The 15966-nt window shown below is 27.5% G+C and overlaps 1 protein-coding gene across 1 annotated transcript in view; it reads left to right on the forward strand.

The window, feature by feature from the left end:
* Positions 1-15966, forward strand: part of Sec71 (ADP ribosylation factor guanine nucleotide exchange factor Sec71) — a 129161-nt gene that overhangs the window by 72011 nt on the left and 41184 nt on the right. Inside the window, exons 13-18 of the mRNA XM_075368854.1 lie at positions 566-723; positions 6327-6565; positions 8246-8397; positions 10776-10904; positions 11087-11216; positions 13847-14023. Coding sequence (XP_075224969.1) covers positions 566-723; positions 6327-6565; positions 8246-8397; positions 10776-10904; positions 11087-11216; positions 13847-14023 — 985 coding nt within the window. The remainder of the gene's footprint in view (positions 1-565; positions 724-6326; positions 6566-8245; positions 8398-10775; positions 10905-11086; positions 11217-13846; positions 14024-15966) is intronic.

The following is a 15966-nucleotide window of genomic DNA, read 5'->3' on the forward strand; positions in this document are numbered from 1 at the left end:
TATCATCAGCAGATCGTAGCATCTTTATCTTTTCACCTTGTACTGTTACTCCAGATCTAAATTGTTCTTTTACAGCATTAACTGCTAGTTCTATGTAAAGATTAAAAAGTAATGGGGATAGGGGAACATCCTTGTTGGACTCCCTTTTTTATTACGGCTTCTTGCTTATGTTCTTCAATTATTACTGTTGTTGTTTGGTTCCTGTAAATGTTAGCAGTGTTCTTCTATCTCTGTACTTTAACCCTAGTTTTTTTTAAAATGCTGAACATTTTATTCCAGTCTGCTTTATCCTTTTCTAGTCCATAAATACCAAGTATGTTGGTTTGTTTTTCTTTAATCTTCCTTCACTATTAATCTGAGCATAATTATATACTACTTTTTTGTTAAAAATTCTAATTAAAATTATTATATTAGAATTGCAAAGTAAAATATTATTTTTAAAAAATAACAAAAATTGTGTCATCTGGAAAATAAAATAATAAAAAATGAAAATGAAGTTAATTTGTTTTATTTAAAACAATAGTGTAAATGATTTCACAAATAATTCTAGTTAACTTTGTTTTAGGTTATGTACGCATACGTTGATCAGATTCAGTTTGCCGGTCGTGATTTGGTCTCAGCATTACGATATTTCTTAGAAGGATTTCGACTTCCTGGAGAAGCACAGAAAATTGATAGGCTTATGGAAAAATTTGCTAGTCGATATTGTGAATGCAATCCTAAGTATGTTTCTAGAGTTGTTTATTTTATGTTTAGGAGAAGGTTTTTTAATGCATTTCAGTGTGATTCTTTGAATCTTTTTTTTATCAAAAGTAGAATCTTTCTTTATCCTTTGTACGATCATTGGGAAGCATATAAATCAATTTCTTAAATCTATTAATACCTGAACATGCTTTTTAAAAATTTAATTTACTGATCATTTTCTTACGAAAATGTACTCTATGAAAAAGTTATTCTACCTGTAGGTATCTTATTACAGTCTAATAATGTTTTGTTATACTCTTTCCTATATGGGTGGATCAAATATAAATGAGAATTCATTCTGAAGCCCCTGGAAATTGGATTAGGGCAATGTAATTTTGAGGTATGTTAGTGGATATATTAGGAGGGAATCACTAGGCTAGGCTTAGAGTGTCGACCGAGTCAGTAGAACAGTCTACAACAGCATGAGCAAGATGGTAAATATATTCTTGTGCAATGGATTAGAAATAAATGCGTGATATAGGAGCTGGTCTGACTGGTGGAAATTATGTGGAGATTACAAGACCAATTCAGAGATGACGTATCACAACCCTGTGTGCATTTTTGGCATAAAGGTTTTTGGAAAATGCAAAAGAGGATTCAGTTGAGACAACAATACTTAAGTAATTAAACATAAATTTACAAATTCATTAAAAGATCAGATGTTTATTTGTAGTTTAATATATTTTAATCGCACAGATAAAATCCTTTATTTTTTTACGAAGTTGTATTATTTATATTTATTTATCTGACAGAAGTTACAATACTGTGTATAGAAAAAGCACACATACCCTTCTGTTTTTCCATATTTTTTTAGATTACTGATGTTTTAATCTAAAAACTGAACCACAAGAGTAATATTCCATAAATTGCAATTAGTTATTAAAATATTTCATTATTGTTTTATGTAAACTTTTTTTTGACAACTGATAGTGTAATTATTATTTATATGAGTGTAAATTTACATATGTTATATATTTATGTACATAAAAATCATAAGCATATGCAAAATAAAATTTGTACAGTAAAACATACACAGATTAGTACAATTCAATTAAATTGTCTATATATTATTCTTCTTTTTGTTTCCTAAAAATCTTTTAACAGTTCTGGTTACTTCTTAACATTAAAAAGAAATTTCAAAAATAGAAATAGAAAATTTTATTTCACTATTTCTGAGAAATTTAATAATGTAAGAATAGTTAATTATCACTTACTAAGTAGTAATTTTTTTTCTTTAAAAACAATAGATTTTTTTTTTTATTATTTTGAGTATATTTTTTATATCTGATGATCAGTACAATTATTGTAACTATCTCTGAAAATTTTAATTAAATTTGATGAAGTACTCCTACCATTGCCTAATAACATTTTTAGTGACTTTCTGCTTATGAATGTGTCTGGCAGAACATTAATAGTAGGATTTATGCAAAACCAACTTTAAAAAACTGGTTTTTGAATTTTCACTTTTCCATGAAACCAGTTTCAAATTTTGACGTATAAAAAACAAGACATATTTACAACTTAAAAAATAGAAGTTTTTTTTTTAATTTATAATAATTCAAGAATACAAAAAAGGAAAACATATACGTACATACATAAAATTATTAAATAAACAAAATAATTCCCTTGAAAAATCACAGAAATTTACAAATATTTTATATTTATGTAAATTATTATTTTACTTCTTTGTTTATTTAATAAAATATGGCTTCAAAAAGCAAAGAACATCAATGGATTTATTGCTTAGTCATGTCCTTATTTTGGACATAAAATTACCAGAAATAGAAAAAAAAATCTCTTACTTGTTACTAAACTGGGCTTAATTTTCTTTAAAGCATTAAATATAAATCTAAATTTTTTGTTTTTCTATTTGTAGCCTCTAAGACCAAAAACTCCTTTAATGTTTGAGGACTAGAGGAAGTCACTTCTTCAGGTTTTTTCAGATATTTATTTACTGCTATCTCCATAGCATTTTTCATCGTCTTGATTTTCTTTGTCTTTTTTTTTAACATTGTAGTCGTCTCATCTTCTGTAGAATAATCTTTATATAAACTTAATAATATCTGTCCGGATAACTTATTAATGTCAGTTTTTGTAGCTAATGGAAGAAATTTACTAGAAGATTTTGTCCTGTGAATTTTGTAAATAGAGAAGTGTCACTAATCCCATGCTCTTCTTTCTTCAGTTCGTTTTTTTACAGCGTGTAATAACTTGCATCTAATTTCAGTTTTCAAATCTTTTAATTCACCAAACAGAAATTCAAATATGCCTTCACTTGTTATTAAATACGTCTTGTCTGCCTAAGGCTTCGGCTGCTAATCTTATTAGTCCTAAAACTTTAAGAAGCTCTACAATTTTGCAGTATTCTTCATTTTCATTCCACGTGTGAGAAGCATTAAAGTCATTCAGAGTTAAAACAACACATTTTTTTAAGTATACAAACATAGCCTCTTAACTATTCCACTCTCGTTTGACAGTCAAAAATTAGATTTAATTCTTTTCCGTATTTCTGTTTCACATAATTCTGAAGAATGCTATTTCTGACAGGGGATTTTCTAAAATATTTGCCAAGTTTTCTTATTTGAGAAATAAGTTTTTGGTAACTATCTAATAAAGGAATAGGTAATCTATTACCATGTCAACATGGTCTAACTCCTCATAGTCGTCCTCAGGCTCATTTTTTACAGAGTCTTCACTTGCAGCATTTACATCTTGTTTCAACAGGATTTTTATTTTTATATAATATGTCAGTAACTGATATTTGACCAAGCCTTTTCATAACAGCAGCCCCATCATTTATTTGTTGATGCAACTATATCAGTTGTTATGTCCATATGAAAAATTTTTAGCTTCTCAGAAACTAGTTTTAATGTTGTATTAGCATCACAAGAACTTAGCTATCAGAGCTAATGCTAAATTAAATTTTTTTTAAAACAATGTACGTTGATATTCAAATATCTGCGATTTCTCTTGCTAGTCCATTCACCTAGAGTTATAGAAAACTTTTTCCCATCATTCTACATACAATCTAATTCATATATAGTTTCGTAAAATGAATAAATGAGATTCATTACTCGAGTTGTTTTGTGATAAGAAATAGCCTCATTGTTGTAATGATTCTCATATGAACAAGCTTGTTATAATGATATTAACGGATAATCCATCCAAGGCAGCAAGTTATGATACAATTTCTTTTAAACTACTGCTTTTCAAGAAGTTAAAGATGCTGGATTTCTTTTTGTGAACTCGAACCAACATCAGATTATTTTTTGTTTTAATTTTTTCTTGGACTATTTTTAAATGATTGTGGAGGCTGCCCATGGATGATCCTTTGCAAGTTAACATTTTATTACAATAATTACCATGCGCCTTATCTTTTACAACCTTTTTAAAATAATTCCAAACATCTGACATTTTGGATTAAAAAAAATAAATAAATGAAAATACTTACAAATCGATATTTTTAACACTATAAAAATTACAATAATATCAGATGAATAAACACTGTAGTTTGTGCCATAAAATAATAAAACTTGGAAATTGGTTCTGAATTTAATCTAAATAATCTCAACACAAATTTGTTTGCATTGACACTGAAAAAAAACAAGTAATACACTCCTGCAGTCTGATAAAGACTGGCCCATTGGACCCACCGCATGCACCGATCGGACAGTCCACAATGCACATAAATGTCTAGTCAGTATATCACGTGTTCTTATGCAGTCATACTCCACTAAGGCAATAGTGTTGCCAGACCTTTCTCCGGTTTATACAACTTGCTGTGTACTTTTTGTTTACATTAAAATCATTATAATGTATAATATATAAGTGTTTTGTATAAATTTAAAACCTGTTTTCAAATTGCATAATTTTCTTTTAAAAACCAACAAATTCTAATAAATAGTAAATGCTGGTTCATGTACATTAGATAACAACTGCTTTAATGTTAGATGTTAAAATAGAATTATTGCTCTATAAATGATTTTTAATAGATACTTATAATCCAAACTCGGACTAATTAGCGAATCATATCAAGAATGCTCTGAATCTTCAAGTCCCAGCATAGAGGACCTAGTAGGAACATACACAGAAGTGATAACAAGAGTTTGTGAAAAAAGGATTTAAGAAAGTTTTAAAATAAAGGCTTGGTTTAATATTGAAATAAAGTACAGTTGAACCCCATCTTATGAGCTTAATATGTCTGTAGAAGTGAGATTATATATTGAATGTTAATAAGTACAGATTTTGTCTTGAATTATTTTCTATAGCCGTTTTATTCTTAATTAATTTACTAGACTAAAGAATTATACTTGCAACCAGAATAGTTAATGAAAAGGGGTAAAAAATTCCCCATTATTCCACTAAGTAAAAGTTAAATGAGTGATGGATATTAAACGAAGATTGTGTGAAAGGTCCTACATCTCTTTACTGAATTGCAAATTAAATTTCATTGCTCAAACCAGTGTTTATGCCAGTCTTGGTTCCTTAACTCCTCACCAGGTTTTGACAAAACTCGTCATTAACTACCTTGATAAAAATTGTCCTTGATGAAATAACTTATCCACTTTTTTTTTGAAAAGTGGTCTCTGATGAAATAATTTGTCATTATGAATTGACCTGTTTTTTGATGAATTAATGCAATGTGTGTTTAGTTCCAATTTTACTCTAACTTACCAGTGAAGCACTAGTAACCTATCGGTTCTCAGTTCTTTATGTCTTGTTTCATATCCTTCTGAACAGCTGTTACCATGCATTTGTTTTTGTTGTTCTGATCATTCCTTAAATTGCATATGTGTTAGTTTTATTATTTCTTTGTGTTATTTATTGTTTTCTTTTATCGTTTTATAATTTTATATTATTTTCTGTAATTTTCAATAATTTTATTATTTCAAATTGTTTGTATCTGTGGATGTGATCATACATAAATAATGACAGAGTTATTTACTATAACCTAATTTTAGTAATTTTTTATGTGTTTAATAACTTACTTATGTTTTACAGTATTGTTAATATGACAGTCAGGTATTCTAAGTGATATTTATTTGTACAAAATGGTGTGTTCATCACATGCAAACGATAGTGATATAATTAAAAACTTTTAAATATGTTTTACATTGTATGATAAGAAAAAAAATACCAAAATAGGTCCTTAAATATGTTTTTTTAGTTATATTTCATTGCACAGATAAAAAAAAAATGTAAAAAAATACAACAAAATAACAGATTTAGTGAGAACAAAAGGACATAATAATACGATTTTCCACTGTTATGGGGTTAAGCAGTCATAAGTAAAGAGATACAGTGTTATATGAAATTCAGAATTGTTCTGATGTTTTAACTATATTTTGTGTACTGTTATAAATTTACTGTAGAACTTGTCTGTAACAGACAGTATTATTCTTCTCTATGGTTATTTGCTTAGTTGATTTTTCTTTTTTTGTTGTTAATCTTATTTTAGTAACTCTACATTCCAATTCGATAACTATATGCATATTAAAAGTTTTGTGTGGTCCGAGATTTTCTTTGATGTTTTATTTGAACAAATTTAGATAATATATATATTATGTAATTTTGTGTTTCAGTAACAGATTGTTTGCAAGTGCAGATACTGCCTATGTTTTAGCATATTCTGTGATAATGCTAACTACAGATTTGCATTCACCTCAGGTCAAGAACAAAATGACAAAAGAGCAGTATATTAGACTGAATAGAGGTATATCTGATAATCAGGATTTACCTGAAGAGTATTTATCTCAGATATATGATGAAATAGCCGGTCATGAAATAAAAATGAAAGCGACTAGTAAACCTGGAAAACAAGGTAAATACTATTTAAATTAATAAGAAATATATGTATTAATATTTTATTATATTATCTTTTATGTTGGAATTTAATAAAAATAAACACAAGAACTTTCTCTATTCATTATTTGGGATCACATTTTAACTAAACTCTGTACAATATAAGTATAAAATAAATCTTATTGATTCTTACAGAACGATTGTTGACTAAGACTAGTGTTTATATCTGGAATAAGCAAATTAGCAAAGTATAAATTTGTTGCTTTATATTGTGTTCAATTCTTTCCTATACTAGTGAATTCTCAATCAGATTTATTTTTAATAATGTTCATTATTCAACCGATTCCCATGGTGAACAGAAGAAAGTTGTCATTTGTAGGGCTGAATGTTATCTGGATTTGTGATGGTATATTGATATGATAAGTATAAAAAGGCAACAAGAGATTACTTTACTACTTGCTTTCCCTAGTAACCCTGACACAGAATGCTTTGCTATTCGTGTCAGGTTATTTACAATAACCTGACATGAAAGGCGCTGATCAAAATATGCAAGTTACATTCGTTTTTTAATTTTTTACCATTAGTTAAACTAATGGTTGTATGTAGGTAGTACACTGATTTACTTTGTAGATAGTATACTTGATTTATGTAGCTGTTTGTTTACTATTTGACTAAAAATAGATTTTTTTTTTGTTTTAGAATTTATGACTGCTTATTTGTATGCTAGTAGTGTGTTTAAGCTGATGATCAATTTCTGATTTTATATAATAGTCATTTAAAATGTTACAAAACCACCTGTTTCACTTTGGTAGTTATTTGAATATATCCAAAATATTATATAAAATAATGTGAACATGGTTATAAAGTGATTTTAGATTTCTTAAGTTTATTTATTTTCTAGCCCTTACTTTTAAATTTTTACCTTGTTGCATAGAAAAATGCAACATTAAAAATGTACTTTTAGGTAAAATTATTAGCTGTGTGAAAGTGTACTTTTGTAAATGACTTGTTTAAGTTGTGAGCACTTGTTTTTATGGAATTTAATTTATTAAATAAATAAATTTAAGTATACTGTATTTAGTATTTTCAGCATTGATATTTTATGAATTAAATTTAGCAAATTTCATTTCCCTTATAAATAAATATATACGTATATATTACTGAACGTTATACCCACTGTATCAAATTATTATTATATAATAATGATAATAATATTTCTACCACCAGGTATAGTTCATAAAATATAAGAATCTTTACCTATTTGTCTGTATTGCTTTCAGACATCATTGAAAATATTACTTCTAAAATTATATATAGTGAAAAAATTATTAAAAATGTCAGCATATATTTACTGTTGTTATATTTGAAAACATCCTATATCCACCATGGTATAATATAGAATCCAACAACTGTATCTGTATCTTACCATGGTGGGGATAGGATGATTTAAATATGACAACAGTATATACATGCTGACATTTTTAATATCTTTTGACCACATATAATTAAAACTAAATTATATGTAGTCAACTATTTTTTTTACTATGTATAGTTAAAAGGATATTTTTAATATTCATATTTTAATTATATGTAGTTTGATCTGAAAATACTTACATGTAGGTAAGTGTTCGCAAGAATTACGAATGGTATTTATAAATATATATTTATATTTTTTTTTTATTTATTTTTTTTTTTTTAGTAATATCTAGTGAGAAAAAACGAAGATTATTATGGAATATGGAAATGGAAGTGATATCAACGGCAGCAAAGAACCTAATGGAATCAGTTAGCCATGTACAAGCTCCATTCACCTCTGCAAAACATCTAGAACATGTTCGACCCATGTTTAAGGTATGCTTATTTATTGTGTAAAAATTAAAGGTGTTAATGTATTCCTCTGTTACATTATATATTAGATTTATTTTGTAATATGTTACATGAAACAATTTGCTTTCTTGTTTTACTTTGTAAATTGAATTATTATGGGAAATTTAAAAAAAGGAGTACGTATATGACATCTATACATCCAGACTGCATACTAAACATTTGAAAAAAATGATTTTGAGTATTTTATTACGGGAAAATCTATACCACATAGTATACAGGTTAATTCAGGAGCTTGAAATAAGCAAAAAAGTTCATACAAACATGTACAAAAACTCTTTGTTATCAACTTACAGCTAGTCAAAGACTAGCTGACGAGCATTTTCACTGAAATTTTTAAGGTGTTTTTTGACCTGAAAATCAAATAAAACATCCTAGAACTGTATCTCCTGTAGTTTTCTTGATATCAAATGTAGAACAGAAAAATTAAGTGACAACAAACATGTTTTTCAGGTTTGAAGTACAATAACTTTGTTAAATGATTAATTATAAAAACTTGTAGAGAATTTAATTCTAGGAAAATTTAAGTAATAAAGTTTATGAAAAACAAGAAAAAAGTCAATTTTTATTTATTAAAAGCAAAACTTAACAAAAAAATGTTATGAATCATAAAAAATAAACCAGATGTTCATCAAACATAACTATCGGATACTTAGTTAATTTAGCTCAGATGTCTTTTTTTGCATATAAATGATACATTAATAAACAAGTTATGACTTCAACTAGCTTATAAGTTTCACCTGATCATGTATTTGAAAAAGATACGTATGTTATGCTAAATAATATTTTATTCTAAAAAATTATAACGAGATTTGCAGTTCTCTTAACAGTTAATCTTTTTCATATTTTATTGTGTAAAAATTATCTTTTTTTTATATGCATTACAAAAAATTTGATACTTTTTGAAAATTAAAACAATAAATACAAGAAAAGGAAATTTAAAAAGCTGCCACTCATAAAATAATGGAAATGTATGTCATAAGTATCAGTTGATGCAGTGTATATTATAGTGATGCAAAGGAACAGCACTTGTATTTCCATGGTCCTATTAGATATCATAAGGCCTGACTGAACCATTTTAGCATTAATGGTTTCTGTGCATTGTCTCCCGGCCTCCTTTTTATTGTTAGATTCAAATTAAATTCATCCTGGCCTGGTGATGTAGAAATACAAGAAAGAACAGGTATGCTTACTGTACTAAAAAAGAATGTAGTTGCCTACTAACCTCAAATCAAGAAAGCTGTGGTAGATAATAGCTGATGGAGATTTCTAGATAATATTATGGAATAATTACTCAGACCTAATACAGCAGTTTACCAATCAAGTATTACATTTAACCTTAATGAATAACAGAACACAAGTACATTTTTTAGACTATTTGTACCATCATTTGTTCCGTTTAACAATTTTTTGGAAAGGAATGAATATTCAGTTTGCTGGTGGCTGGAAATCAACTGTGTGTGTGTGTGTGTGTGTGTGTGTGTACTCTATATGTGGACTAAATGATTGATTTTCCCAAATAGAGGCATTCCCGCTTGAAGCTCAAAATTTTTATATATTTACTCTTCTTTTCATATAACTTATTTGTGTTCCATTTATTTGAATTTTTAAGATTTTTAAGCCCAATCCCACATGATTTTATTCACAGTATAAAATGTACCTAATGAATAGTTCTGTCATTTTAAGATTTGTTTTTCATTAAAAACATAAATATAATCTACAATTGACAAAATAATTAACAAATTCTAAAGCCTAAGGTTTTTCCAATTTTTCTGCCATTATCTCTTGGGTTATTTAAAAATAGAAATTACAATGATTCTGTTTCTTGGTGAATTAGAAAATTTTGCTCTCTAGATTTATTAAAAAAATTATATATATGTACACACATATTAAGCATAACTATAATTTGAATTTTTTTTAATTTAGTGACAGATTGTTACAATCATCAAAACTAACAAATTTTATGCAGTGAAACTTTATTCCATGATGTTTAACTTCAATGATCTTTAGGGGAACTGATTTATTTTATATGGCTTCAGATGTTAGAATGTATCGTTTTCACAATTTTCAGATTTCAGAGTATTATTCACTGTCATGTTCCAAGTATTACAGAATCATTAGGATGTGTTTGACAGTGATCATTCTAATCAGTAGCCATTTTCTCTTGCTGATAAAAAAAAATGAAATTGCAATCATATTTTTGTTAATATAATTTTATATTATCATCAGTTTAATAAAAATAAATATTTATTTTTATAGTTATAGCGTACAAGTAAGTAAGTAAATAAGTAGTTACATCTTTTTCATAAAAAGATATTTTATTTGTTAAAATTATTTGTTTCCAGTTGGCTTGGACATCTTTCTTAGCAGCTTTTAGTGTTGGTTTACAAGACTGTGATGATGCAGAGATCGCTTCCTTATGTCTTGACGGTATTCGTTGTGCAATACGTATTGCTTGCATCTTTCATATGACGGTAATTAAATTTATATTTTTAAAAAAATCATTTTTCTTTTTATAAATAAATAAGTAAATTAAATATTTTTAGATCATTTTAAAGGTTTATGGGTTTTTTAAAATCTTATTATGTCCAATCGATTTGAATTTTTGGGAACTACGTGAAGAGTAATTAATCTCAAATTATTTAATTGTTAACAGTTGGAGCGTGATGCGTATGTACAAGCATTAGCAAGATTTACTCTGTTGACAGCAAATTCTCCAATAACAGAAATGAAAGCCAAAAATATTGATACAATCAAGACATTAATAACAGTGGCACATACAGATGGTGAGAGATATTATATAATTATTTAAAAATTGTTTTGTATTGAATCTGAATGTTCTTAGTAGTATTAGTTGCATTAATTAATATTTGATCTGTTAATATATGTTTATAGAATACACGGTACTTACATATTAACGCCACCACAGCTACAGCTTTATTTAAAAACAAAGTAGTCAATCGGATAGAGTTTAACATAGATTCAAAACAGTCTCTTTATTAATTTTAAATAAATGGTTAATATTTATTTATTTTATAAATATATAACCAAACTTAACCTACGCTCGCTAACCTTGACTAATAACAGGAGTGTTTTGATTATTTAAATAATAAGTAATTGCAATAATTACTGAATTTATTAAATTAATACTCAAAAAATTATGGTGTTAATTAGTCAAGGTTAGCAAGCGAAGCGAGCGTAGGTTAAGTTTGGTTAAATTATATTTATAAAATAAATAAATATAAATAATCATTTATTAAAATTAATAAAGAGACTATTCATTTTCCACCGAAATCCGATTTACTACTTTGTTTTTAAATAAAACTGTAGCTGTGGTGGCGTTAATACGTAAGTACTGAAAACACAACTTTTTTTTACTCTTCAAGCAGTTTTTCTTAAAAAAAGTCTGACAGAATTTAAAGGAATTTAATTACAAATGCCACAGCATTTGTTATTAAATGTTGTAGATTCAGCTAATAATTGTGGACAAAGTATTTTGTACATCCAGGCAAGACTTTCTTCTAATGCAATGTGTTATTAGAAATTCTATAAAATATCAATCCCTATACTTTTGTATTTTTACGATTACAGGAAAATTTAGCGTAAAGTCATCATTAAGGATTAAGAACTTAAATTGAATTGTATTAAAAAAAAGTCTGATTTAATCTAACATGGATCTCAACATACAGGTTATTTGTGTTAACATTTTGAGTGAGACGGTTCCTGGAAAAGTCTGAAGACATATTTATCACTATTCTTCTCTAGCAGTTACTGCTCATTTCTTTACAGATGACTAGCATGGCAGCAAACTGTTTTCAAGGTATCATGGGATTAATTTAATGATCCTTAACATGAAATGAAGTTGTAATGAACATGAAATGAATTTATAGTAGTGCATATATTATACTGCAGGATGTAGTTATTTGTCAAGTACCTGATCACAGCATTCCTGTGTGGGTTGATTTTCCCTTACCATTCCTTATCTTTTATTTCTTCTTTCTTAGGTAAGGGTCAAGTGGAAGTAGGTCAATCTTGGTTCCATATGAAGCATCAAATTGGTCTTCTGGTAGCTAGCAGAACATCTGCTTCTTTACTGTAACTTAATGGCTTAGTAACCCCATGTCTCTGTATGAAACTCCAAGGATTCTGTTTCCTGTTCTGTAGTAGCATAAAAAGTCAAATTAGTCACTAAGGACCCGCATGTAAAGCTAGCCTGTATCACTGTTCCTAATTAATCAGTCGGCGGATAAAAGAAATATCTTTTCTTAGATAATTAGAATGCTATTTTTTATTCCTGGATTTTCCAAGTAATTTTCTGAAATTCATTATTTTCATTTATGGTAAAAAAAATGGCTAAATCTTTGAAATATTTTGTTACAAGTTAAGTAAATGACTTTATTGGCATTCATTGTCTTCAATCATTGTCCTTCAAAAAATAGGAAGTTGTTCATATTTTGAAAGTTCGTGAGATATTTTACACTTTTAAATTGAAATTTTTCTGACCACAAATAATTACAGTAGCTCTCTTTTAGCTGACTGTAAGGTTCAAGTCGAAGCCAGATATGCAAGTCTGAATCCAAATGTTTTTCTAAAATGAAAGAACTGTTTATTTGTTCTCTTACCCATTTTTTGAAATAAAATTTTATACAATATAAAAAAATTCAAACAGAAACTAAGGCATTAATTGAATAATCCTTTAAATTAAATTATAGTTGTGTATGCAGAATATCTTGAGGATATCATTTATTGATAAGTAATGTTTAAATGCAGATAATAGTAATAATTGTAACTTGGACAATATTATTATTTATTATTATTTTCCATATCTGATCATTGAACAGTTATAAATTTAATGATTGGGAATTTGTTAAAACAACCTCAGTTATGAGAGAATCTCCTGTAAATCTTTGCACCCATTTTTATTTCTTTTGCTCTGTTTGCATGACTGCCCATATCAAACCTAAAGAAACCAAAAAGTTATTGTACTTTTAATTATATGTCTTCATTGTCGCAATTTGTTTGCTACTGAAAATTAGTTAGGAACGGAGTAGGATTTAATCATAAAATATTTTGAAATTTTTAATTTTTGTAGTGTTTAAACATCTATGGAAATTTTATTTTTGGGGGACAAAAAACTTTTGCGTTATCATCGCTCAGAACAGTGTGAAAATGAATGTAATGCATTTAAGTCATATTTGTACCCTACAGTGTAGAACAACTGTTCACTAAGTTCATTGCTGAATTGATTTAAATAACATAAACAATAAAAGTTTATTAAAAGATAATAATTGTCAGGATTATAAGAAAAAGTATTTTTAGATAATTTTATTGAGCTAGTTTTAATTTTTTTTATATACTCATCATATTTGATTTCATGCTTGTTTTCTAGTAGATGTGTGTATTTTTTTTTAAATAGGTAATTATCTTGGAACCTCTTGGTTGGACATTATTAAATGTATCTCACAACTTGAGTTAGCTCAGATGGTAGGTACAGGTGTACGGCCACAGTTTATCTCGGCCCATAGTTCTAGTAAAACACATTCTTCTTTTCCATCAGCCGATTCTCTCAAGTTAAATATCAGCTCTCTTGATCGTAAGTATAAAAAGTTATTATTTTAAAATAAGTAGCTAATGTAAGGAATACTACTTGAATTTTGCATTTATGTCAAAATGTTGTGAGGTGTCAGGTTATCAACCAAACTAAGTAGCCGATTTAATTGATACTTGTTGTGTTGATTGACAATAATTTTGCCATTGTTATTTTACTAAAATAACATCATTACTTTCTGATATTGTACAAATTTTAAATCATTTTCTGTTTCTGCACATGGTAGAGTAAATATACATTTCTGTATATAACTTTCATTTAAAAGAGAATAACAGTAACTGCTTCAAAAAAATATTCATAATTTACAATAAGTCTTTAAACATTTAATATAGTAATTTTTTTTCTTTATGTAATTAATTTATCTACGGTAGATTTATTTATGCTGATGAATACCTAAAATGCATAACATTTTAAGATTGTAAATCTCAGTGTTTATGAAGAGAGTAGTAATATTTAGTTGCATATTTTCATATAATTGTTGTTACTATTATTATTGGATCTAAGAAGTAGATTTTTCATTAATATCTAATTGTGGTTTACTGAATGTTAAGGATTCTTTGTTGCCCATTTCTGTGGATAGTACATTATCTTCATTATCATGAGATTATCTGCCTTGAGGCAAGTCCCTTGCACCATATCTGTCTCCTTTCTACTCTACTTCCAGCCAAACTTTTAAGATCCTTATAGTTCTAATTTCCTTTTTAGATTTTCTATAATTTTCATTCTTTGCACCGTTTACTATTTTAATCAATCCTTCTCTGATGATATGTCTCAGCCAGTTAGTTTTATATTCAGAATTATTCTCATTAACTTTCCTCATTACTTTTTCAAGTCTAATTCCATCTTGCTATGTAATAATAACTAACTGTTCCTTTCTATTAAATGCTTCCTTAAGTCATGGCTATTCTTGTTTCAAATTCATTTTCACTTTTGCAATCTTCTGTTAATGTGGTATCTAAGTATCTGTACTGTTTTATTTGTTCTGATTTTTTATTTATTTTTACCATTAATTTTTATTCCATGTTTTATCATAGTGTCTTCCAATTTTAAAATCACATGTTGAATATCCTGTGTGTCATCCCTAAAAACACCATGTTATGTGTAAATTTTATACCTTTTACACTGATTCCTTCATCTTTTAGAGCTTTTTTGGGCATATCTTCAACATACATATTATTTAATTAAGTAATAGGCATCACCTTTGCCTTACCCCTCTTCGTTAGTCAAACTGTTCTCAGTTTGAGCATTATTTATTTCCATCTGTTTTCTGATTCAGATACTATTCTTTATTTTTTTACCTTTGCTTTTTAGCTTCTTAATAACTCCATTACTTTATCCCATTTGACAAGAACAAATGCTTTTCCCATATCTATAAAGTATACATTTATTCCCTTACCTCTTTCTATGTAGCATGTATTACCTGATCATTTGTTTTTGGTAGGTGGATAATTGATGAAAAATAGAATTTTTACTCTTTCTCAATAGTAACTAAACTTAGTGTGACGTCTCCAATGTAATTTCACACCTTGACCCAAAAAAAAATATTATTTTATAGCAAAAAACTATTCGTTAAGTTTAAGTGTACTTTCTGTTAAATGGTTTTGAACAAGACATTTTTCAAAAATAACTTTCATTTATTTTCTAATGTAAACAAATTTTTCAGTAACACTATAACTACTTCACTACTATATGCGTAAACTTTCAACTTAAAAAAAATTGCATTTCTCATAACACTAAAAGAATATTATATACCGGGTGTATCACAAAGTTCTCCTAGAACTTTCATAATATATTCTACGTGGGAAAATAGTGGAAAAAGTGTATATAAACATATGTCCTGAAGTGCTTTTTTTACGAATTACAAATAGTAATAGATTTCACTTTCAGCTACCTGGTGAAATGAGGTCATACTGAAATTTTTAGGATGT

The sequence above is a fragment of the Lycorma delicatula genome, chromosome 6 (genome assembly GCF_047948215.1).
Source record: "Lycorma delicatula isolate Av1 chromosome 6, ASM4794821v1, whole genome shotgun sequence".
NCBI classification, from domain to species: domain Eukaryota; kingdom Metazoa; phylum Arthropoda; class Insecta; order Hemiptera; family Fulgoridae; genus Lycorma; species Lycorma delicatula.